Source organism: Sinocyclocheilus grahami, unplaced genomic scaffold, assembly GCF_001515645.1.
Source record: "Sinocyclocheilus grahami isolate Dianchi unplaced genomic scaffold, SAMN03320097.WGS_v1.1 scaffold131.1, whole genome shotgun sequence".
In the NCBI taxonomy this organism is placed as follows: Eukaryota; Metazoa; Chordata; class Actinopteri; order Cypriniformes; family Cyprinidae; genus Sinocyclocheilus; species Sinocyclocheilus grahami.
This window is the reverse complement of record NW_015505310.1, coordinates 1,617,632-1,643,234: the sequence shown is the minus strand read 5'-3', so window position 1 is coordinate 1,643,234 and position 25,603 is coordinate 1,617,632. Positions and strand designations below refer to the sequence as shown.

At 35.7% G+C, this 25,603-nt stretch overlaps 1 protein-coding gene across 3 annotated transcripts in view; it reads left to right on the top strand.

The window, feature by feature from the left end:
- The window catches only part of LOC107590652 (tumor protein p63-regulated gene 1-like protein), a 42,961-nt gene extending 28,901 nt beyond the window's left edge, over positions 1-14,060 (top strand). For all 3 annotated transcript variants that reach the window (XM_016279538.1, XM_016279540.1, XM_016279539.1), the window contains exons 5-6: positions 8,235-8,388; positions 13,113-14,060. In XM_016279538.1, coding sequence (XP_016135024.1) covers positions 8,235-8,388; positions 13,113-13,307 — 349 coding nt within the window. In that variant the 3' untranslated portion in view covers positions 13,308-14,060. The remainder of the gene's footprint in view (positions 1-8,234; positions 8,389-13,112) is intronic.
- Positions 14,061-25,603: the final 11,543 nt, after the last annotated feature.

Sequence of the window (25,603 nt, the reverse complement as noted above, 5' to 3'; positions counted from 1 at the left end):
GTGTGTGTGTGTGTGTGTGTGTGTGTGTGTGTGTGCATGTGCATGCGTGTGAGTGTGTGCACATTATCCCACTATTGTTTTTTTGTAGTTGTAAAATTGAGTGACAGCTTGTGCCACCGCATTTTTAAAAAATTACTCTTTTGCATCTTTGTATTTCAAAAATGTTCTTTAAAATACTGTACATAAACATTATTCCAATTTTATGGCCAGCAAGAAGTGTTAGTGTGACTTTATTTTTAGGAATGCACTCCTGTGTGTAACGCGTCTCAGAAAAGCTTGTGTGTCGTGCATGACAGATCTTAGCGTTCATTTTTCGCCTTCTCTTTTTCACCTTTTCTTTTCATCCCTCCCTTTCTCTCCCCTTCTCAATCTTTCTCAATCATGTAGAGTGATGGAATGAAATAGTCTGTGTATGTGTGTGTGTGTAAAAGAGAGAGAGACTCGTGGCAATGATCAGTGAAAGCTCAAGCCTGTACCATAAACAGTGAATATCCCAGCCCTCTCTGCCTGTCTCAACTGGCCCTCGCATACTGATAGCTTACCTCTGGAATCAACTCACACACACACACACACATACACACACACACAGAGTTAAACACACAATTGCTTTCTCACAAACAATGTATGCATGTGTACTTGCTCATGTACACACAAAGCACATTTTACGCTTTTAAGCATTCATACAAAAACCTTATATACTTAATGAACAGTAAAATTTTCAGCCTTTTCTCTGAGTCAGGCTTTGTGCCGCCCCATAATCACCTTTCCTCTCTTTTTCTCTCAACACAACAGTTTATTCAGCAGGGTGTAGCCAGCGAGACCTCAGCAGCCATTGTCAAGGTCTGAGAGTGTTAGTGTAAACATAGGCAGCACCGGGAGAGTTGGAGACACAGCCTTGCCCTGTAGTTATGTTTTTTCTTTTTTTCTATCTAAAGAGTCCCTCTTTCTCTGTAGCTTTAAGGTATGTGTGTTTGGCAGGAACTGGTCCTGCTTAAGGTGTGTTCTAGAGTCTGTTGGTTTTGCCAAGTACGACACACCTGGAAATGCAGCATGCTCATTTTTAAGCAATTGTGCACATAGTCAAATCTATTGTCTTGTGTTGAAGATGGGGTTATGTATTCATAAAAGACTTTATGCATGTATAAAGATTCCAAGCACTGACATCTCTGTGTACACTGAAAACATATGTACTATATATACATATATATATATATATATATATATATATATATATATATATATAGTATATATACTGTACAATATAAAATAACCTAAATGAAGCTAAATGAAATGAAAGAAACTAAAAGAAATATAAATTATACCCCCCCCCCAAAAAAAAACCTAACGATACATTTCATTTTATTTTTTCATCATTTATTTACTCAATATTTTAGTCATTATTTATCCAATCTTATTTCATTACACACCTGTAAGCTTTTAAATTGTATTTCTGCAGTACGATATTGTTGATAGTTTTTATGATTATGTTGTAGTCCATACTTGCATTCTAATTCCTTATAATTGGTTTATGTGAAGAACAGATAGACTGGTTTCTGTCAGATTGGCTTGGTTTCATGACTAAACATGAAGTGCCAGTTTGAAGGAAAATTGTAATGTTACAGGAGTAGTAAAATAAATAAATAAATAAATTGGGTTATTATTTGCTTGCCCTCATTCCAAACCTGTATGCTGTCATCCATGGAACACCAAATAAGAATAAAAATATTAACAACTTGACGTACAATTAACTATTTAAGTTAAATGCAACTTTTAAACATTAAAGTTAAATGCATACAAGTTATTCTGATTTGTCCTTCCTTAATGTATGTGCAACATATGCTTATATTATAATATAATATCTTGAAATCGAATGATTATGACTATAGTTAAAAAGTGGTAACTTGCAACTGTTACCTTAAAGAGCAATTTCTACCTGTTTTAACCAGTGTTAGGGGTAACATATTACAAGTAACATGAGTTACGTAATCAGATTACTTTAAGTAACTAGTAAAGTAACACTAATTTTACTTTTTACTCATTACTTTTTAATTTAGAAGGAAATATCTGAGTTACTTTTTCAAATAAGTAACGCTAGTTACTTTGTTTCCCATGTCTTGACTGACAGCTCTCATGTTGCCATGTTGAGAGAAATCGGAAGTAAGTGCAGAGGCGTTGTGCGGACTGTGTGAACATGATGCTTACTGTAGTTCTAGACTAAATATGAACATGTATTTATTTACTCATCTCACCTGCACAAAAACAGATTCAATATTCCTCAAAATGAAGAAAAACAGTCAAATGCAAACTCAGAATATTATGCAAAGCTGCAATAATTAAATATGTTAAATAAGACAAACATAATTTATGTATTTAATCCCATTTTATTAACCAATGTCTTTGCTACTGACTTTCAATCATCCAATTAAACCATTCTAAGCAAAAATGACACATTTGTGTTATATTTTTGTTATTGCATCATATTCTTCAAGCAATATGTTTGAGCTAGGCGATTGCCATAACATCCCCTATACGCCAGTCCATGGACAGCAAAATACTAGCCTCATTGTTCATTGGATGTTGTTGAATTGCCACTCACCTGCAATTACACCAGTTAATGTTGCTGTTTCAAAGCGAGTCCCGCCTTCTGAATGTTTGCCGTAACGAACGCATCCTTCAGGTTCTGAAGCAAAAGGCTAAATAGGCACGCAAAGAACAGCTCCTAATGCAGGTGTGTGAGCTGTCGTCATCTATTTTGGAGTGATTGCATATATAGTAGTAAGTGCATTTTAAAAATGTTTTCCCAATCAATCCTGGACTCCTGCTCAAAATGATCAATTATTATAACGACAGCTACAAAAAAAAAAAAAACAATAAGCCCGCGAAGCTGTTGTCGTTCCATCCTAAAAGATTACAGCTGTGACAGCTAAGTGGAATCCCGGAAAATAAACCGTGGAAGTTTGACCAATGAGAGAACAGTTTACTCGCACGTGACTTGTATTAACAAATTTGGTCCGTTTAGAGACTTTGCCGTCTGAAAGCGAACCAACCGCACCAAGAATAAAAAGCAACATTGTAATAATTTAAATCCCTGTTTCGGAACAAAGCAATCGATCTACAGGTGTGAAAGCAGCCTAAATATAAACGTGTTCTGTCGATCAGTGTCATTTCCGAACAGATCATTCACCAATTTATTATGAGGGTGCTTTCACACCAGGCCCGTTGTTTCGGAACCTGACTCGTTTCCCTCCTTAGCTCGGTTCGTTTGGGCATATGTGAACACGGCAATCGCGCTCAGATCCACGCCAAAACAATCGGTCCGAGATCGCCTGAACGAGGTGGTCTCGGCTCGATTGAAAACTAACTTTGGAGTGTTTCGGGTTGTAGTGAGAAAACAATCCGATCTAATGGACCAACGAACCAGGCTATATCACAATTTATGGTGGGTAATTATGTAAGTTCCGTGAAAAGCATTAGCTTTGTTGTTTTGCTAATACTTCAAAATGAACCATGTGAATGTCTGTGGGTGAGCACGTCTTCGCCATTCAAAATCAAAGTGCACTTTTTCATTTTATAATGCCGTCTTATTGCTCTTCTTCCTAGTATGTGCATTTTAAAAATGTTTTCCCGATGAATCCTGGACTCCTGCTCAAAGTGATAAATTAATATAACGACATCTACAAAAAAACAACAACAATAAGCCCGCAAAGCTGTTGTCGTACCATCCTGACGGATGACAGCTGTGACAGCTAAGTGGAATCCCGAAAAATAAACCATGGAACTTTGACCAATGAGAGAACAGTTTACTCACGCGTGACTTGTAAATTTGGTCCGTTTAGAAACATTGCCGTATGAAAGTGAACCGCACCAAGAATAAAAAGCAACATTGTAATCATTTTAATACCTGTTTTGGAACAAAGCAATCGATCTACATGTGTGAAAAGTGCTAAAGTAAGGAAACGTTGCTTCCTTTGCTCCTGTAAACAAACTCGCGAGACTAGCATATCTCAGAGGCGCGCGCGCTGCGCATACGTCCTGAGTCATCCACTGGAATGCCTTCCGCGTATGAAAGATAATGGAAGTGAGAGAAAAGTGTTTATTACGTTTGAAATATGGATATTTTTCTTACAAAAACACATGGTTTCGATACAGGAGGCCTTCATTCACCACCCCCCTCCCCCACACCCCCGGAGCTGTGTGAGGCACATTTTATTATGGATGCGTGCACTTTATTTGACAACGTGTAGACTGTTCCACTGCAACACCCGCTGACTGCAATGATAGAGCTTGGAATAGCCAGGACAATTTTTAATATAACTCCGACTGGATTCGTCTGAAAGAAGAAAGTCATATACACCTAGGATGCTTCGAGGGTGAGTAAAACATAGGCTAATTGAAATTTTTGGGTGAACTAACCCTTTAATCTAATCTGCGATGACGCGCCTAAATGCGACACTTTCAATTTGCATGTACAGTAAATGGCATTGCGTCGGGAGCTGATTAGCAAAATAGCTACAAAAGTAAAAACAAGTACGTAGGCTAAAATCATATTTATTAATATTAATAATATGACAATATCATAGTTAATATTGGTTAAATGGGAGGGAGAAATCCTGCCCATACCCAGCTAGAGAATTTTTTTTTTTTTAAGCACTGATGTTCATTTACTGAAGTGATATTCAGGAACTGTGAATAAATTACTGAAAACATACTGAAAAATAATAATAATAATAATGTTATCACGGCTATAATAACATCCTTAACAAACAAAAAATAGATTACCTTAGATAAAGTTTGATTAATATGTACGTACAGTACCGGTCAAAAGTTTGGACACATTACAGTTTTTAATGTTTTTTGAAAGAAGTCTCTTATGCTCATCAAGCTATACATTTATTTAATCAAAAATACAGAAAAAACAATAATACTGTGAACAGTGTTGGGGGTAACGCATTACAAGTAACGTGAGTTACGTAATCAGACTTTTTTCAAGTAACTAGTAAAGTGACGCATTACTTTTTAATTTACAAGAGAATATCTTAGTTACTTTTTCAAATAAGTAAATAATAGTTTTTCCCAATGTATTGATTGACAGCTCTCCTGTCCCCATGCTGAGAGAAATCAGATGTTACTGTAGTTCTAAAATAAATAAGAATATGCATTAATTCATCTCGCTCACAAAAAAAACACAGATTCAGTATTCCTCAAAATGAATAAAAATAATGCAACTCAGAATATGACGCAAACCTGCAATAATTAAATGTTAAACAACACAAATACCCTTTGTATTTAATCCCATTCTATTAACCAATATCTTTGCTTCTGACCTTCGATGATCCAGTTCAACTATACTAATAAGCAAAAATTACTCTAGACAAACATTTGTGTCTTTTTTTATTGCTGAATTGTGTTGAAATTTCTTCTTTGGCATTCTACTGTACGGACGTAAATTTACTTTCCCTTCTGCCTGAGACTTATTCATTTCACTTTTGGTGTGAAAAGGCTTTTATATTTGCCAAAAATATAACTTTTTTATATAAAAAAAAACACGCAAGCCCTGTCCAGATTTAAAAAGTAATGCAAAAGTAACGTAACGCATTATTTTCCATAACAAGTAACTAAGTAATGTAATTAGTTCGTTTTTTATGGAGTAACGCAATATTGTAATGCATTACTTTTAAAAGTGACTTTCCCCAACACTGACTGTGAAATAGAAAAGTAAAAATACTGACCCATTGAATTGCAAACTTTTGAACGGTATTGTTACAAAAGATTTCTATTTTAAATAAATGCTGTTATTTTTTAAGACATTAATACTTTTATTCACAAGGATATGTTAAAATTATACTGAAAATTCAGCTATGACTCACAGAAATAGATATTTTAAACTATGGCAAAAAAGAACACCGTTATTTAAAGTTTTACAATATTATAGTTCTTTCTGTATTTCTGATCAAATAAATGCAGACTTGATGATCATCGACTTCTTTCGAAAACATTAAAAATGTGTCCAAACTTTTGACTGTTACTAAGTAAAAATATACAAATTTAAAATTAAATGTATAAATAAAAAGTTTAGGAATCACATTTGGTTCAAGTGCTTTTTATTGGGGGTGGGTGGCCTCCAACATGAATTTTGCCTAGGGCCTCCTAATGTTTAGAACCGGCCCTGAGCCTGAGGTGTATTCATTTCACTTTTGTTGTGAAAGGGCTTTTACATTTACCCAGATTTAAAAAGTAAATCGAAAGTTACTTTTTCCATAAAAAGTAACTAAGTAATGTAATTAGTTACTTTTTTAGGGAGTAATGCAATATTTTAATGCATTACTTTTAAAAGTAACTTTCTCCAACACTGGTTTTAACCCATAAAAAATGTGTTTCGTTTGTATAAATTCCTTTATTTAGGTTGATTGAGAAATATTAAATAATATTTGGTCCTTTAATTAAAGCAGTTAATGTAGATGTTACCATTTTAGGTTACCATTCTATGCAAGCACTGTGTCATAACTTTGAAATATATAGAAATAGTAAATAACTGGAGAGTGTTGGGAAAAGGTGAAGTGGAGAGTAAATGGGCAGAAAAGGAATCAGTTGTTTCAACCCTCAGGCTGAATGTCTCCATCTATCAGCTCAGAAAAAAAAAAAAAAGGACAGTTAACCTCCTGTGGCTAAACACTGAATGCTTTGTAGTGATTACAGTAGATGCTTGACTTTACCTGGAGCCCAGTCTGTCTGTATGAGAGTGAAGGAGGCCCACTAGGTCACTGGTTACGTATGATTAACTGCCATGGTGTTGTGCTGAAGGTCACATCAGTGAGACACACGAGAAGTGTTTTTCTCATGTCACACGTTTATCAAATGTCAATAACAAAATATAACTTCTTTCACTTCCATTTTCTACACTCTTAAAAATAAAGCTTCTTTACTGACATTGACTAAACTATAGTAAGAACTATTGACTGAAAGGTTGTTTGGGGAACCAAAAATGGTTCTTAGATGGCATCGCTGCAAAAAAACCTTTTGAAACCTTTATTTTTAAGAGTGTATCAAAGTAAAGTTGAATTTACACCAAGCTCATTCCATTAAAAGTTCTCTCTACATTTCTCAGATATCCCAGCTCTCTCTAATAAATAATTATTCTGAGAACAAATAAAAATGTCAAATGTTTTTTATACTTCCTCATTCTGTATATTGAAAAACAGGCACGACGCAACAGGTTTCTGGATAAAATGCAAAAACGCAGTGTGATGCAGGCAGCACAATAACAGCCAATCAGAACATGTACAATGTTTAATATACATTTATGAGGAGCGTGATTTCAAACCAATGAAATTTCACTGTGGGCGAGGCTGCCTGGAGCAACAACACCGAAATAGAAACCAAGCAGTCAATAAGCACGACTAAAACTCAAATTTACTTTGAAGATGTTTTATTGCTTTTCAATTTATTTTGTTGCACCAATACATGATGCAATACTTAAAATTGGTATTAAATGAAGAGTGGTGATAAGTCTCTTGGTACAAATGAATGGACAATTGTAAAAATCACAGCCTTTCATACCATGACTGATGGAGAAACGGTACATAGTCAATTGTGAAAGATGCTTGTAAAATATGGAATGGTGCCAACACATTTCAAAGAGCGAGTGTTTAGAGGTTTTTAAGCCCTGTGTTTGCTGCCAGACGCTCTCTTGTCTTCTGAGGTTTCATCAGCCTGGAAAATAAAGACATCCCCTCTAGGCTTTTCATTAAAATCTATTTACTTAAAATGGCAAAAGAGAAAGGCAGGGGGAATGAAAGAAAATCTGATGAGCGGAGGGAATTGCCTCTAAGCTTAGCAAACATTACATTGGCTTGTGCATAAAGGAGGCGACCTGAAGAAAAATGGTGGCAGTTTTGGCATGGAGCGAAGCTGGGGTATCTGCAGGATCAATTGAAAGCATGAAATTATGAATCACTGAGCAGATAATGCACTTGTTGTTAGTAAGAGTTTGCATATGTAGAAACAAAAGATGTGTGTTACTTCCTGTTTTTTATACAGCTGAGTGATTTTTGTGCATGCTTTAGCAGACTCGTGCAACTAATTGCATTGAAATGCATTTCCTAATCTTTTTTCTAGAAATGAAATGAGATTTTGAGTTCCCTAGTCGAGTCCCCTGTAGAGATTAATGTATATTTCTCTAGAGATTATATCATTTCCTGTATACAAGCATTATGTTATGTGTGTGTGTTTTTCAGGAGAGAAGGTGAGGGTGTGCGGGTGTTTTGGGACAAACTCAGAGAACCGTCTTTCACTTCCCGTTGGAATCCTTTTTCTGTTGACTATCCGTTCACTACATTCACCTATCACCCTGTCAAGAGTGCCAATGAGGAGCTGGGCCACCTGTGTGATGTGAGTATTACTATGCAACACACAGAACACTTTTATCACAATCAGGTCTCATGCCATACCTTTGACATATTTCTATAAGATTTTTTAGTCAAATTATCAGACTTCATAACGACAAAACCCGACCATCATATGAGCTCACTTAGGCATTCTCAAATGCTGTTACTCACAAGTATTACAGAGGCGCTGCCAGAGGACTTGTAGAGGTGGAGTAGGAATCCACAGTTTCTTGGAAGTCGACTTTGGAAGAAATGACGTGTTCAGTTAACATGCATGCTGCCATATTTATTTCACTACATGATAAACCTTTCAAAGAATGACTACATGAGGCTGAAGCAAGGTTACTTAAGGCAGCGTTTCTTCAACTGGGTTCATTTTAAAGCCACAAAGTCAGGAGAAATTTACTGAATAAGTCTTAGCAAAAATCATGGCACAAAAACTACTGAATTAAGTTATTGATTGAAAGGCTTACTAGTTTTTTTTTAAAAGTGGCTTAGTGATGCACTGTCAGTGGAAGGTTAAACAAGTTCAAATTCAAGTTTATGGTTTATCTGTGTGCATACATGCCATTAAGTTATTTCTTGCCTATAAAAACACTCATGTTTCAGGTTTACGAGGCCAAGCTCTGAAAACTGTTCATTTAGATGTCAATATGGCAATGATTATAGTTTACTGTATTGAAAACTACCAAAAACACGTTTTTTTAACCATCTGCTTACCGAGGATATTTTTCTTTTATGTGTGCAGGTATTTGTGTGATTTTGTTATCTCATCTTTGTATGAATATAAAAGCAACTTTCATGAATCGCGATTAATCCCACATAACATTAACGATTTTAAATATACTTTTATATTGAAATAATTTCACATTCAATCATTAAATTAATGTAGTAACAACATAAAGAAAGTATTTTGTAATATTTGTTTAATGGCATCTTTTTTATGACTGAAGGTGAGTATCACTGATATCAATTCTACTAGACCCGTATTCACAAAACATTTTATCTTACCACTGAGTTCTCCTAAATAGCAGTAAAAGTTTTTAGCTAAGAGTAAAGGGGTCATATGATGCGATTTCAAGTTTTCCTTTCTCTTTGGAGTGTTACAAGCTGATTGTGCATAGATAAAATCCCTGAAGTTGCAAGCGATTATGGTAAGGGGCATTACATTTCTGACGAGTGCTTGCGGTGTTCGGCCAATCACAATGCACTGGGTCAGCTGGCCAATCAGAGCAGACTGCGCTTGTCGGAAGGAGGGACTTTGTAGAAAACGAAGAGTTTGAGGGAGGCGGGGCATAGAGGACCTACAATAATGTACAGTATTTGAAAAATAATGTGTTTTTTGAACATTAAAGCATGTCAACATATTCTGTTACACCAAATACACAAAATAATGATCTTTAAAAAAGCATCATATGACCCCTTTAAAACCTATTCACAAAGCTGCTGAGACAAAATTTAACTAATGAATACAGAGAAGTCTTAAGCTAAGAGTAAGGGCGGGGTTGACCTCGTTGCTATGGATGATGTTATCATGCTTACTAACTATGCACACAGTGATTGGCTGATAGTCTCTGTCAGAGATTTATTCATGGAAATATTGTAGAGCACGATATGTTGCCGTATTCAAATAAAGGTTTCAAAATAAAAATGTCAATTGCCACATTCAAATAAATATTTAAAAATGCAGGATAAGGATATCACTAATTAAACAAGTATATGTTCAGCTACACTCTTAAAAATAAAGGTGTTTCACGATGCCATAGAAGAACCTTTTTATCTAAATGGTTCCATAAAGAACCTTTAACATCTGAAGAAGCTTTCTGTTTCACAAAAGGTTCTTTGTGGCGAAAGAAGGTTCTTCAGATTATAAAAAGGTAAGAAAGAGATGGTTCTTTAAAGAACCTTTGACTAAATGGTTATTTGTGGAACCAAAAAGGGTTCTTCTATGGCATCGCTTGAAGAACCTTTTGAAGCACCTTTATTTTTAAGAGTGTAATTGTCAGCCTCTTACATGTGTGCTTCTCAAAAACAATTAGTGTATATGCATATTAACAGCCTTTTAATTAACAGAGTAGAATAATCATGGCTGATAATAAATGCAAATGAAAAAAAAAAAAAAAAAACTGGACGCAAGAACAGCTGTTACTTCTTGCCCAACTGGTTAATGAAAACAAGGATATAATCAAAGGAAAATTTGGAGTTGGGATAACCTCCAAAACCAAAGATGATACCTTTGGTCATTATCATCAAATGTTTCTAAAATGTTTACGTTCAGAGGCAGATTGCCGGCAACAGCCTTGGTCTTAGTGACTTAGGAGTCCTCTTCACTACTCCTAAAGTTTCACAGATTTAGGAGCTAGTTTTAGTGCTAAAACGTTTTGTGAAATACACTTAGAGCAAAAATTTAGGAGTCCTAAATTTAGGATTGACATGCCCATTATTTTTTAAATTTTCTCCTAAATCGGCAAGTTATGAGCTACTTTTAGTCCTAAGATGTTTTGTGAATACGGCCCCTGATGTCTCTTTTTTCCTAATATTTAACCATTGACTATATGTAATGTTAACTATACTAACATTACAGTATAATTGAGAGCTATCAATTTTAACATTTATTAGACTTGAAAAAATAGCAACTTGTGAACTTAAAACAATCTTCACATAAACCCATTATAGTAAATGTCATATTTACCTGTGCCCTTCAGCAAGTAGGAAATATACAGAAATTTAATAAAGTTATCAAACACTACATTCTAAATTAAATATTGATAAATCCTTAGAGCTACGAAAGTTATTGATTTCCTCTTTTTTGTTCTTTGATTAACGCACATCAGAGCACCTGGGTTATTACATTATTTGGCTGCTATTACATTAAGAGCTGCCGCTGCTGAACATGACGCGGATCTGACATGCATGCTTGTAGTTTCATTGGCATTTTAATATATATAAATGATACAGGCTACAGAGCGCGCCGCCGCACAGCTCACACTCACAGGACAGGAAAATTCGTTTTTACTGACATAAGGCCTGACAACGTCTCATCTGACCGCAGTTTACTGATGTTCAACTGAAGTTCCCTCGACACGTGTACCTTTTCCGCACTCATTTGACTAGAACCTGGCACTGAGGTGAAGTTGGAGTGCTCATCTAAAAAGTCTCCAGTTTGATGCAGTCGTAAAGATGTTCTGCGTCTAAATAAATGCAATTCTTGTCAAGGAAAAAAAGAGACCAAAGCAGCTTGTGAGTGGGGTGGCTAACACTAGCCCCGTGCCTGCATTAACTGCGTTAAATAGTTTTTACTCTGTTAAACTGGAAAAAGTAATCGCCAGCGTTAACACGCTAATTTTGACAGCACTAGTATATACTAAAATATACTTTAAAATGTACCATAAAGTGCATGACAAAGCATTACTTAAACAATAAAACAACAAAAAAAAGATTTGACACTATAATAAAGTGCACTTTTTAAAAGGGCACTTAAGCATGTAAAGAAAAACTTACATTATCTGCAAATACAGTTGTTAGGATAAGGCAATATTTGGCCGAGATACAACTATTTGAAATCTGGAATCTGAGGGTGTGAAAAAATCTAAATATTGAGAAAATCGCCTTTAAAATTGTCCAAATGAAGTTCTTAGCAATGCATATTACTAATCAAAAATGAAGTTTTAATATATTTAAGGAAGGAAATTTACAAAATATATTCATGGAACATGATCTTTACTTAATATCCTAATGATTTTTGGCATAAAAGAAAAATCTATAATTTTGACCCATACAATGTATTGTTGACTATTGCTACAAATATACCCATGCTACTTATGACTGGTTTTGTGCTCCAGGGTCACATATTCAATATAATTACGCACTTCTTTTTTGCAAGGAGCATAAGTGGTCACTGCTTTAGAAAAAAGCATAAACCCTGATTTAAGGCTGTATTATTTAATTGCAATACAATTTAGACAATAGACAAGAAATAGTATAGGAAAAAGTTGGTAACACTTTAGCATAGGGAACAATTCTTACTGTTAACTAGTTGCTTATTAGCGTGCCTATTATTAACATACTGGCCATTTATTAGTGCTTATAAAGCACATATTGTGCATGACCATATTTTACATCCCTAAACCTACCCAATACCTAAACTTAACCCTTACTAACAATTAATAAGCAGCAAATTAGGAGTTTATTAAGGCAAAAGTCGTAGTTAATGGTTTGTTAATGGTGAGAATTGGACCTTAAAATAAAGTGTAACCATAAAGTTTAAGTAATATTTTGAAGCATCTGTATAGATTAATCACTTTTAAAAACCTGAGCTTCAAATTGTTGATATTAGATTGTTGTGGTCCCTGGCTCACTTAAAGTGGCCACGGGGTCCAGGACAATCTGCTGTCCTTTAAGTATATATGTAGTTTAAGGTGTGAGCGAGGGGTCTTATGCAGGTGACCACAAAGATCGCATAACCAGTCATTTGGACTTCAGAGGTGTCAAATCCCACAGCCACATTCCCATTCTTTACATTCCACCCCGCCTACTGAGGTGCACAGCAGGTTCAACAAAAATGAAGAATGGTAGATAAAAAAGAGAAAACATAAACATGAATGTTTTGACAAGCAGAAACCGCCAACCTGACAAACATGAGTTGAGTCAAATAAGTTTTCAAAAGATGTCTTTGCTGTGTTTTAGTACTGAACAAATTACTTTTCCATATTTTCCTTCCTATTTTAGATTCAAAACTTCAGGGAACAGCTGACTTCAGCAGCACAGAAAGCCCACAGCAAGAATCCTGTACCTGGGAAAGCCAACGGGGTTCTTCTGCTGAATCAACCCATCCTAGTCGAAGCATACGTGGGTCTGATGTCTGTTATAGGAAACCAAAACAAGTTGGGCTATTGCTTAGCACGAGGCAATATTGGTTTCTGAGGGCACTTTGAGTCTTCCAGTGATGGTTTACACTAAGTAATTCTCTTATACCAGCTGAGCATGTGTAATTTATACTTATATAAGATAATGAATATTAATATGGCTATTTTAAATCAAGGTGAATGTATAATTTGTATTCTTAAAATACATTCAGTGTCCATCAAACCTTTTAGTTTCATCTAGTTATATTGCCCCAAGATCTTAACAATGTCTATCAGTCATTTCCTTTGGGTTGTGTCATAACATACAAAGTGTTGTCCCTCCTCCTACGACTTCCTGTGTAGCAATATCTTGTTTTTAGTTTTCTGTTTTAGTTATTTCTCTGCAGAAACTGATTCTTCGCAATGTAATTTGTAAAGTGCCTTTCCTTTCTTTCTGTGTTTATGCTGATATTCTACCTCATCACAAGGCTTCTTACAAGGCAATTGATGCATGAAGGTACACAAGTCATTTTTTTATATAGTTTAGAGTTTATTATTATAGTAGAACACAGTGCTGGATTTTCCCTCATCTTGTAATTACTACATTCACTCAGTCGTCTTGATTTGTTTCTACAGCAGAATGTTAAACATACTGTGGTCTTTTTAAAAATAAATGGTAAAACAGAAACTTGGTTCATTAGTGCTGAACATAATATATTTACATTAACTACAATTAGGAATAATTCAATAAAACGTGTGCTTCATTTATCTGAATAGTCTGCACGATTTTGATTTATATGGCATTTCTAAGGTATAGGGCAAGTGGCCAGTGTAACCATGTCTTGTTGAAAATATTGTTATATATGTTTTATACTTGTAAATATTCAAAAATAAAACAAATGTACTGTATTTGTATAAATTATACATTTAAGGTAATTTAAATTATCCCCTTAAAAAACTGGTCCCATGCAGTTAACATGGTGTAGAACAGTCATTGATTGTGGCTGCTTTTCATTTGTTATTAAATTGACCAAAAAAAATACTAATTGTGCAGCATCTAACCTTGGTATATGAACATTTCATTAATTTTGTATTATCACATTTCATAGAGAATTCACACTTGTGGTAAATTAAAACAAAGATTATAGTAAAGACAGATTTTTTGTTTATAAGTAGCTTTATAAAAACACTTAATTTGTATTCAATCACTATTTTATATATAAATTGCAATTTATATATAATTCATATTATTTACGATTTATTAAATAATTAACACTTGCAAAAAATCTAAATTTAAAATGCTGTACAATATGCAGTTAGTCAAACAAAAATTACTGTCTTGCATAGTGAACACTGGGTTGTGCAAGAGAACATGCAAAACAGCTTTTGAATAAATGGAACAATTTGTATATACAGTAAATGAATATATATGATAATACATGTGAGTTATTTTATACCTTATAGGTATGTATATATATATATACACACACAGTACCCTCCATAAGTATTGGAACAGTAAAGACAAAATTGCTCTGTTTGCTGTGGAGTCAAGATATTTGCAAATATGATTAAAAGATTAATATGAGACAAAACTACAGAATGTCACATTTTATTATTAGCTGTTTCAACACAAATATTTTACCAAATAAAAAGGACAGAACATTTAGAGTTCATCCCACTATCTGATGCGAGCATAAGTATTGGAACAGTTGAACTTAAGGCAGATGTAAAAGATTAAAAGCTATTATTTTGTTGCAGATCCCTTGCGTGCAATCAGAGCAGTGAGTCTACAATCCACAGACATCACCAGACTCTTGGTCTTATCCTTTGAAATGCGTTTCCCAGCCTTTAATGGAGCCAATTCCAATTGTTGCTTGTTTTGGGGAGTTTCTGCCTTTAGTCTCCTCTTCAGCTGCATGGTGAAATTCATGTTCAATCAGATATAAATCTGGAGATTGACTTGGGCAATCTAAGACTTTACATTTTTTTGCCCTGATAAACTCCTTGACTGAACTGGCAGGGTGTTTTGGGTCATTGTCCTGATGCAATAATATGTAGCGCTTTCTGATGAGTCTGGTGACATTTTCTTGAGTATTGATAGCCAAGATGGTTTTGTACCCTTCCAAATTCATTCTGCTACTGTCATCATACATTAAGTCATCATCAAAATTGAGAGGGCCTGTTCCAGAGACAGCCATGCATGCCCATGCCACGACACCACCTCCACAATGCTCTACACTTACACTTATGCTTTGCTAAATCTCTACACTTTTGCTTTCCCATCACTTAGATAAAGGTGAATCTTTGTCTCATTTGTTCAAAACTCTGTTCCAAAAAACTACTGGCTTTTGCAAACTCTAATCTTGCCTTTCTATTTTTGGTGCTGGTCAGAGGTTTGCATCTTGCTGTGTAGCCTCTGTAATTCTGTGTCAAAGTTTTCTGCGGACAGTACTGTAGATTGTCAGAGCATCACCCCAGCTTTCTGGAGGTAGTTGGTGATTTTACAGACCCGTATTTTAGGGTTCATTTTCATTGGACTGCTTTTTTACCTCTTTTACTGCTGTTGTTTTTCTCAGCCAGTCAGGTCGTTCTTGGTTGCTGACGGTTGCTTGGTGGTTTCCAAACTCTTGATTTTTCCATGCCCTTTGTTTCTGCTATAGCTCTAATTGACTTCCTATTTTCTTTTAGCAGCCAAATTGCTTGCTTTTCTCTCAAAGTCAGCCCCCTCGTCTTAATCCTGGTTTGTGTGTGTCGTCATCGAATGCAAGACTCAGAATGCAAAAGCAATGGATATAACTGATACGACACATTCCCTGCTTTTAATATCTGAAGAATAAATGCAACAGGATACAGCTGATCACTCAGAAAGACCTGTGAGGCAACTGTTCCAATACTTATGCTCACATCAGATAGTGGGATGAACTCTAAAAGTGCTGATCTTCTTAGCTGGTAAAACATTAATGTGTTGAAACGCCCAATAATAAAATGTGACATTCTACAGTTTTCTCATATTCATCTTTTAATCATATTTACAGATTTCTTGACTCCACAGCAAACAGAGCATTTTGTTTTAAATATTCCAATACTTATGGAGGGCACTGTATATATATATATACAGTGGGCAAAAAAGTATTTAGTCAGCCACCATGAAAACTTGAAATCGCATCATATGACCCCTTTAAAAATGTTGCGCTCATGCCTAGGAATTTTAAATCCAGATGTTTGCTATGAGGTTCATTCATGTTAGAAGTGTCATGCAAGAGCGGTCAATGGTGAGAATGTTTCATGCATTCAGAAATTAAACAATATAATTTTTTTACAAATGGGGCACATAAGCTATGTAGGCTATCCCTAGCTGATGGTTGCTTGGGGCTTTGCGCCATCAGCTTGCAACATTATATTCTATTTGTTCATTACAATGCGCATTTCTTACTTGGTAAGCTAGAGCCATATCGGTTCAGACCCACATAGATTGTTTGTCATTAGTTAAATAACCTATGACATCAAAAAAGGGTATGACATTAAAGGTACACATTGCTAACCCACTTTAAAGAAAATCTGGCCTTTGCACCCCAGATACAAAAGTCAAGCCACTAGATTTGAAGCTATCTGGTCAAGAGTCTAGTCCCATGATCCTTCGGAAATCATTCTAAGCTGATTTGGTGCTCAAAAAATTTTGATGACAGATGAAAGCAGTTGAATAAAAATATCCAAATTGACCAGTCCATGACAAACACAATGGATTTGCCTGTAGTGTCTTGCCTTATGTTAAGTTCTGTATTTTTCCATAAAACAGCAGAGCAACCACTTATTTCTGTATGGAAGCCAGTTTCTATGTTAGATTTAAGTCACAGTGCTAAGTGTTCTAAGATGCAGTGTCTGTAGTGGCCCTCAGGTCAGACTAGTGCCACTCCGTCTCAGTGTCTCTTGTTTGTTCAGTAAACACGAGGCACCTGTTTGCGGAATTCGGGTTGCCAACTAGACCAGTCCAGTGGCATTTATTATGCCTAATGACCCCAGCCATCTTTTCCTTTTCGCATTCTACTCTTTCCATCTGTCAGCCATACAGCTGTGTGTTAGCTTGTACCGAGGCAGGCGACGCAGATAGGGATACTTTGTTTTCATTTATTTCCTCAGCTGTCAGTGTTGTGTCTGGAGTGTGGTGTCAAACGTAGTGGGGAATGGGACACTTGGAAAAGACTCAACTTCGCTAGCCCTCTCAGCTATGCAGAATGTAGAGGGGAGAGAGGAGCACACCCTGGATTCAGATCATGGAAAACAATAGCAATGACAAAAATGTCAGGACGCCATTGCTGAGTTGCTGGTTTGGCGTCATCACTGCAAAAGACCAGCCCCTGTAATTTTGTTTACAACCATGAATTATTTTTATTAATCTCTAAATATTAAAAGATGGTTTACATTCTGCATTTTTTAAAATAGGTTTTTCTATTGGTGACTTATATAGGCTAACCTCTTGTGACAAAGATCGCAGACGGTCCCAAGTTAGTTAATATTCTATAAAGATCTACACATTAAAGAAAAAAAAGATTTATGGAAATTTATAATTTACTCACCGTTATAGTTTCAAACTTGTATGACTGTCTGTCTTCTGTGGAACACAAAAGATGACGTTTTATTTGATTTTAGTTTAAAATGTATTTCTTTTATTTTTAAGTGTAATGAAAGTGGAGAACTGGAACTGTGAAAGTCCAAAGTGCCATAAAACACTCTAAAAGTATCTTTAAATTGGTTTAACATTACTTGTGTGCTCTATTTATAACTATTTCATGGCTTCTGAAGCCATGCTGTGGTTTTATGTGAGAAACCAGAAATAGTGATTTTCTGATTTACGAGAGAGGGGGGAAAAATCAGCTTGATATTTTCAGCAAATCAAATGGTCCAGTTAAAAAAACACAGAATCCGACTGATGTTTCTTAAGTTCACCTCACTAACTCAGCAGTTAATAGTTAATAGCAGTTTTAATAGTAAAAAAACAGATTTCCAGTGAATAATGGCTCAAATTTAGGTTTGCTCATCACACATCTATATGGCTTCAGCGGGAATATAGGGCATGTGTTGAGCAAAGGGGTTTATGCTTTTTGCATAATTTTTCCATATATTGTTGCATGATAAAGAACGACCAGAAGATCATTTCAAATGTCTCTTTTGCGTTCCACAAAATAACAAAACTTATTTGTAATGGCATGAATATAAGAAAATTACCATTTAAATTAAGCTGAGAACCAATCCTTTAACAAATCCAAAAGAACACTGAATTATTTTCCATCGATAAATAAAAAAAGGCCTTTTTCTCTCAGATATGCTTTTATCAATTGCATCATTACAAAGCAATGAAATAATAACCATAACATTCACATTATCAAATCCTACATGAGACTTTATCACAAATTACCTTTGCAGCTATAAGGGAAATTGATATGGAAATTTCACATCAATAACATGTTAAAGTGTCCTTTATTATAAAGTGGCAACACTTTTGGTGTTTCACTTTTTTGTTTATTCACAACTGCACTGAAAAAAATGGTAAGGTTTCATTTAAAGCAAATAATTGCAAAGAAATGGTATGTAACGCATTGAACTAAAAGTTTAATTTTGAAATAGTTTTTACTGATAAAACACGCTTCAGTAATCTGTTTTATTTACAACTTCACGGAAATCGTGTTGTAATCAATACCCATGAGGGGAAGACCCATTCCATGAATAATGGCCACTTGCGCAACTTGTTATCTTAGCAAGAAGAGGAAAAGAGGAAAGAAATACAACACACCATGATATGATAAAGATCTTTGATCCAGAAAGGCATTAGTCACTGCATTTACAAGAAGGTGACAAATGAGGCTTTTCTTCTGTGATTTTTCTCATGAAGATGCCCACATATTGTTGTCCCCTTTAGTTCCCCCAAGCCATTTTCTTTCTTTAAAGTGTTCTTGGGAAAAGGAAAGTTTGTTATTAATAGAGATAACATGTTTCTTTCAGCACTAAAAAAGCAACAGCAAAACCCCTATATGCTTATCTCAGATTTTTGAATAAATAAATCATAGATTTGGTATCTTTTATCCATTGCTTATTGCATTTAAATTCCACGTAATTTCCAAACTGTCATTTCTTGGTAGATAAATACAGTCTTACAAAGCACAAGCCCTAGTGATATTTGTACTCTATCAAAACTGTTGCTAGGCCACGCAGCTACTGAGACTGCAGGGGGCCAGCGTGAGGCCTGCTGACAGGCACTTTAAGGGAGCAGATCAGTGAGAGAAAGAGCAGACGCTGTTCTGGGGCCCACCCTAAGTCCTGAAGGTGCGTTAGTGCACACTCCATCCCTCTTGTGACTCCCAGCAATCTCAATCTTTATGCCCCCCAGTGTAACCGAAGCCCCAAAAATGCACCCGCAAAAAAACCCCTACGTGCCTCGCTGGTTTGAGCGTTTAGGATACCACAGCTAACGAGCGGCTGCAATGCAAACGCATTCCACCACAATCTCAAACATTTTTGCTGAATTTCTGTGTGGTAAATAGAGGGTAAGAATTGTAGAATTGAAAACATGAGATTTAATTACCTCATGTTCTGTCATGCATTGCACCTGCATGTTTGTTTGAAGTTGATGTAATTCGTCATCTGTTTTTATCCCACTTGAAGTCAACATGCCACATATTTCAATTTCATATATGTGATTGTTTGCCAACAGGGGGCAATGCATGCCTTTATGCAATATAATGCAATTCAGTGCAATGTATTGTGGTGAGTTTGTAGTCACTATAAACCAAGCAAGCAGTTGGGTGACTGACACATAAAAATAAAAATTAAAAAAGAGTAGGTGTTTAACTTCTGTGGTAAATTCAGTTAGATATTCATGGGAGGGCATAACATAAAAAAATAATGGTGAGCTGTATGTATATATCAGAAAATATCAGATCATTTGATTTTGATGTGGTGCGACTCCCCCCTAAAATCAAACGATAGTTATGAACCAATAATTTGACGCATTAATATAAGGAGTAACTTTCAAATAAATACATTAGGTTTGTAGTCCTTCAGGTTATTCCACTCTTATGCTGCCTTATGACAACTGCTTACACCTTTCTAAGCAGTCTTAAAAAGAAGCACATCATTCTGTCGTGTTGTGTTTACTTTGTAATCGTGCTAAGCATTCACTTCAGTAGAAATGTTTCCCTCCACCAGCCTTACATGCTTTATAGTCAGAGTATGCACAACTAAAAAAAATAGAAATAAATACTCATAAACTCATAAACATAAAACATGAGCCAGCTAAAGCTCAGGTATTTACATTCAGGCTGCTTATTGTTGACCTGAGCTAGAGCAATGGCCATCCTCTCACCCCTCAGCCCCTGTGGCCCTTAAGCCTCAAACCCCTCTTGACAAGTGTGAAAGTTTATGAGTCGGGTTAAGATGTCAGCGGGTGCACGAGTTCAAGGAACGCTAACTCCCAAAGTGCATGCCACCATATCCCACACCCCAGCTCCATCTTCCCTCCATCCCCCTGTACCCTGGAGCTTTTCTCCTCTTGACCTCTTGAAGCAGCATTGTGATTTGGAACTCTGTGAATGAGAATCACAACACATTTCATTTTATCCCGTCTGCCCATTTTCTGCTGGCTGTGTTTTGTGTGCTTGCGCAGTCTCTTGTAATCCCTACTGTTACTCTACTGCTGTGTCCCCAACAACCCCTTGCAGCTCATTCAAAATATGTCCTCCTTGAAATGGTTGGCATGCCACTCACAGATGTCCGTGTGGTGGGAGATAAATTCGACTGAGTAGATGAGAGCGACAGCTGGGGGGTTACAGTTTCACCAGATGTCCACTGGGTGCTAACCCTCGGTCAGACAAGAGCCACTCTGGATCCTCCTCTTTGCGCTCTGGATGTATTTGGGATACATGGTAAATATTTTTTCTGCACAGAATGACAGGGGGAGGAACGGATGGGAGGAGAGACCAATTCTCTCGGCCAAGAATGGCATGGCTTGACACATTGCAGACTGAAATGATGGACAGTAGTCTCATAATTGACATTAATAACCTGGGTGGTGCTAAGAGACTGGGGTGCCTTGTTTAAGTTGATTCACATCTGTAGCTTTGACATTGGGCATCACTGTAAATCTGTTATATTATTAGAATTTTATAATCTGTGAATTTCCCCATTAGTTACACAATGATATATCAATCAAAAAAATCCCTCAAACACTACAGCAGTGTATGATCCTTGACATTTTAAATGCATTTTATAACTTTTTTAATGCATTTTTAAAACTTTTTAAATAGTTAAAAAAAGTGCAAGTGTTTTGAAACACGTGTGAACACACTATTTTGAAACGTTGAAATTTCTACCTTGGAGTTTTTTTTTGTTTGTTTGTTTGTTTGTTTTTTTAAGACATTTTAGCTCCGAACTGTGATTTATATTTCACAACTGCAATTTTATTTCTCATAATTGCACCTTTTTAACTCCCAATCTGACTTTAGCATATTTAGCAATCATTACTTTATCATGTGTTTTTACACTTCATAATATGACTTTATATCTTGCAGTTACACATTTTTTAACCCCTAATGTGACTTTATTTCACTTATAAATTTGATTTCATATTTTTATTATTTAAAAGAAACTATTACTCATCATTATTAGTGATTTTATTCATTTTATTCACTATTTACACTGTATGTATGTATGTATGTTTGTATGTATGTATGTATGTGCATGCATGCATGCATGTAAGAATTATTTATGCTTTTGAAAAGTCACCACAGCTGACTTTTTTTTATTTATTTATGGTACACCACTAAAATAGAAAATACCTTTTCATTACTAAAAGACTGTTAGAGACACACCTGTATGTGTTTTCTATAATCAAGACCAGGAAGAAGAACACAGTACAGCACATGTATACGTTGATTCCAGGTTCTGGTGAATGTCATGTGACCTTTTGTTGATTGATAACTTGTTTTTAATATATTGAGGTTTGAGCGTTTAGGATACCACAGCTAACGAGCGGCTGCAATGCAAACGCATTCCACCACAATCTCAAACATTTTTGCTGAATTTCTGTGTGGTAAATAGAGGGTAAGAATTGTAGAATTGAAAACATGAGATTTAATTACCTCATGTTCTGTCATGCATTGCACCTGCATGTTTGTTTGAAGTTGATGTAATTCGTCATCTGTTTTTATCCCACTTGAAGTCAACATGCCACATATTTCAATTTCATATATGTGATTGTTTGCCAACAGGGGGCAATGCATGCCTTTATGCAATATAATGCAATTCAGTGCAATGTATTGTGGTGAGTTTGTAGTCACTATAAACCAAGCAAGCAGTTGGGTGACTGACACATAAAAATAAAAATTAAAAAAGAGTAGGTGTTTAACTTCTGTGGTAAATTCAGTTAGATATTCATGGGAGGGCATAACATAAAAAAATAATGGTGAGCTGTATGTATATATCAGAAAATATCAGATCATTTGATTTTGATGTGGTGCGACTCCCCCCTAAAATCAAACGATAGTTATGAACCAATAATTTGACGCATTAATATAAGGAGTAACTTTCAAATAAATACATTAGGTTTGTAGTCCTTCAGGTTATTCCACTCTTATGCTGCCTTATGACAACTGCTTACACCTTTCTAAGCAGTCTTAAAAAGAAGCACATCATTCTGTCGTGTTGTGTTTACTTTGTAATCGTGCTAAGCATTCACTTCAGTAGAAATGTTTCCCTCCACCAGCCTTACATGCTTTATAGTCAGAGTATGCACAACTAAAAAAAATAGAAATAAATACTCATAAACTCATAAACATAAAACATGAGCCAGCTAAAGCTCAGGTATTTACATTCAGGCTGCTTATTGTTGACCTGAGCTAGAGCAATGGCCATCCTCTCACCCCTCAGCCCCTGTGGCCCTTAAGCCTCAAACCCCTCTTGACAAGTGTGAAAGTTTATGAGTCGGGTTAAGATGTCAGCGGGTGCACGAGTTCAAGGAACGCTAACTCCCAAAGTGCATGCCACCATATCCCACACCCCAGCTCCATCTTCCCTCCATCCCCCTGTACCCTGGAGCTTTTCTCCTCTTGACCTCTTGAAGCAGCATTGTGATTTGGAACTCTGTGAATGAGAATCACAACACATTTCATTTTATCCCGTCTGCCCATTTTCTGCTGGCTGTGTTTTGTGTGCTTGCGCAGTCTCTTGTAATCCCTACTGTTACTCTACTGCTGTGTCCCCAACAACCCCTTGCAGCTCATTCAAAATATGTCCTCCTTGAAATGGTTGGCATGCCACTCACAGATGTCCGTGTGGTGGGAGATAAATTCGACTGAGTAGATGAGAGCGACAGCTGGGGGGTTACAGTTTCACCAGATGTCCACTGGGTGCTAACCCTCGGTCAGACAAGAGCCACTCTGGATCCTCCTCTTTGCGCTCTGGATGTATTTGGGATACATGGTAAATATTTTTTCTGCACAGAATGACAGGGGGAGGAACGGATGGGAGGAGAGACCAATTCTCTCGGCCAAGAATGGCATGGCTTGACACATTGCAGACTGAAATGATGGACAGTAGTCTCATAATTGACATTAATAACCTGGGTGGTGCTAAGAGACTGGGGTGCCTTGTTTAAGTTGATTCACATCTGTAGCTTTGACATTGGGCATCACTGTAAATCTGTTATATTATTAGAATTTTATAATCTGTGAATTTCCCCATTAGTTACACAATGATATATCAATCAAAAAAATCCCTCAAACACTACAGCAGTGTATGATCCTTGACATTTTAAATGCATTTTATAACTTTTTTAATGCATTTTTAAAACTTTTTAAATAGTTAAAAAAAGTGCAAGTGTTTTGAAACACGTGTGAACACACTATTTTGAAACGTTGAAATTTCTACCTTGGAGTTTTTTTTTGTTTGTTTGTTTGTTTGTTTTTTTAAGACATTTTAGCTCCGAACTGTGATTTATATTTCACAACTGCAATTTTATTTCTCATAATTGCACCTTTTTAACTCCCAATCTGACTTTAGCATATTTAGCAATCATTACTTTATCATGTGTTTTTACACTTCATAATATGACTTTATATCTTGCAGTTACACATTTTTTAACCCCTAATGTGACTTTATTTCACTTATAAATTTGATTTCATATTTTTATTATTTAAAAGAAACTATTACTCATCATTATTAGTGATTTTATTCATTTTATTCACTATTTACACTGTATGTATGTATGTATGTTTGTATGTATGTATGTATGTGCATGCATGCATGTAAGAATTATTTATGCTTTTGAAAAGTCACCACAGCTGACTGGAGGTTGGACTTTTTTTTATTTATTTATGGTACACCACTAAAATAGAAAATACCTTTTCATTACTAAAAGACTGTTAGAGACACACCTGTATGTGTTTTCTATAATCAAGACCAGGAAGAAGAACACAGTACAGCACATGTATACGTTGATTCCAGGTTCTGGTGAATGTCATGTGACCTTTTGTTGATTGATAACTTGTTTTTAATATATTGAAAAAGACAGTATGAGCAAAGTTAATGCATTTCATTACTAAGAGTGCACCTGGGGTGCTGGTAATGATGACACATCCTCTGACTCCTAGTTGACAGTTTTTAATGGAAAAAAAGCTACACTGAGCATAAAATGTAGAAAACATCTTGTCCGTTACTAATGTTTTAACGATAGCTATATATGGTATATGAGTGTTCAATGTAAATTTGTGTTTTAGTTCCATTTGAAACGATGGGTTCGGGATAGTATACGGAACATAATTTGTCCTGCAGCATCAATAAGAAACTAATACTATAACATTTTAATCTGCTTTAGAAACTTTTGCAATTTACATGTGGTTTGGTACTGTCGATTCTATTTTTTTCTCTCATTAATTTTAGTACCAGTTCATTGACAAAAAGAAAAAAAACTGTTTAACTTTAAATTCAAGTTGTTTTTTTATTATTGTTTGGCAGTTTAAAGTCAAATTTGGCAATACATTTATTTGCTCTTTATGTGTTTAAATATGTGATCATCTCACTCATCTTCCCAGAAGTCGTCTTTGCTATGTCACTAATTTCGTGGAAACTAGTAGTGATTAAAGTGTTTGTGTCTGTAGATTTTCTGTCTTCTGTGGTAGGTTAGTCTCCAGTAAGATGAATTTGCCCTGTGGGTGCACAGCCCGTAAAAAGGATCCGGGGCAACCTGTTTTGCAGCTCATCTCTTTTAAATTAACATCCTCTATTCTCTCCCACAAGTGACGCACTGACGCAAATACACTTATATACATCAAACCCACAGGGATATAGCCACAGGTCGCTCCCACAGATCTCACGGCACTACCAGCA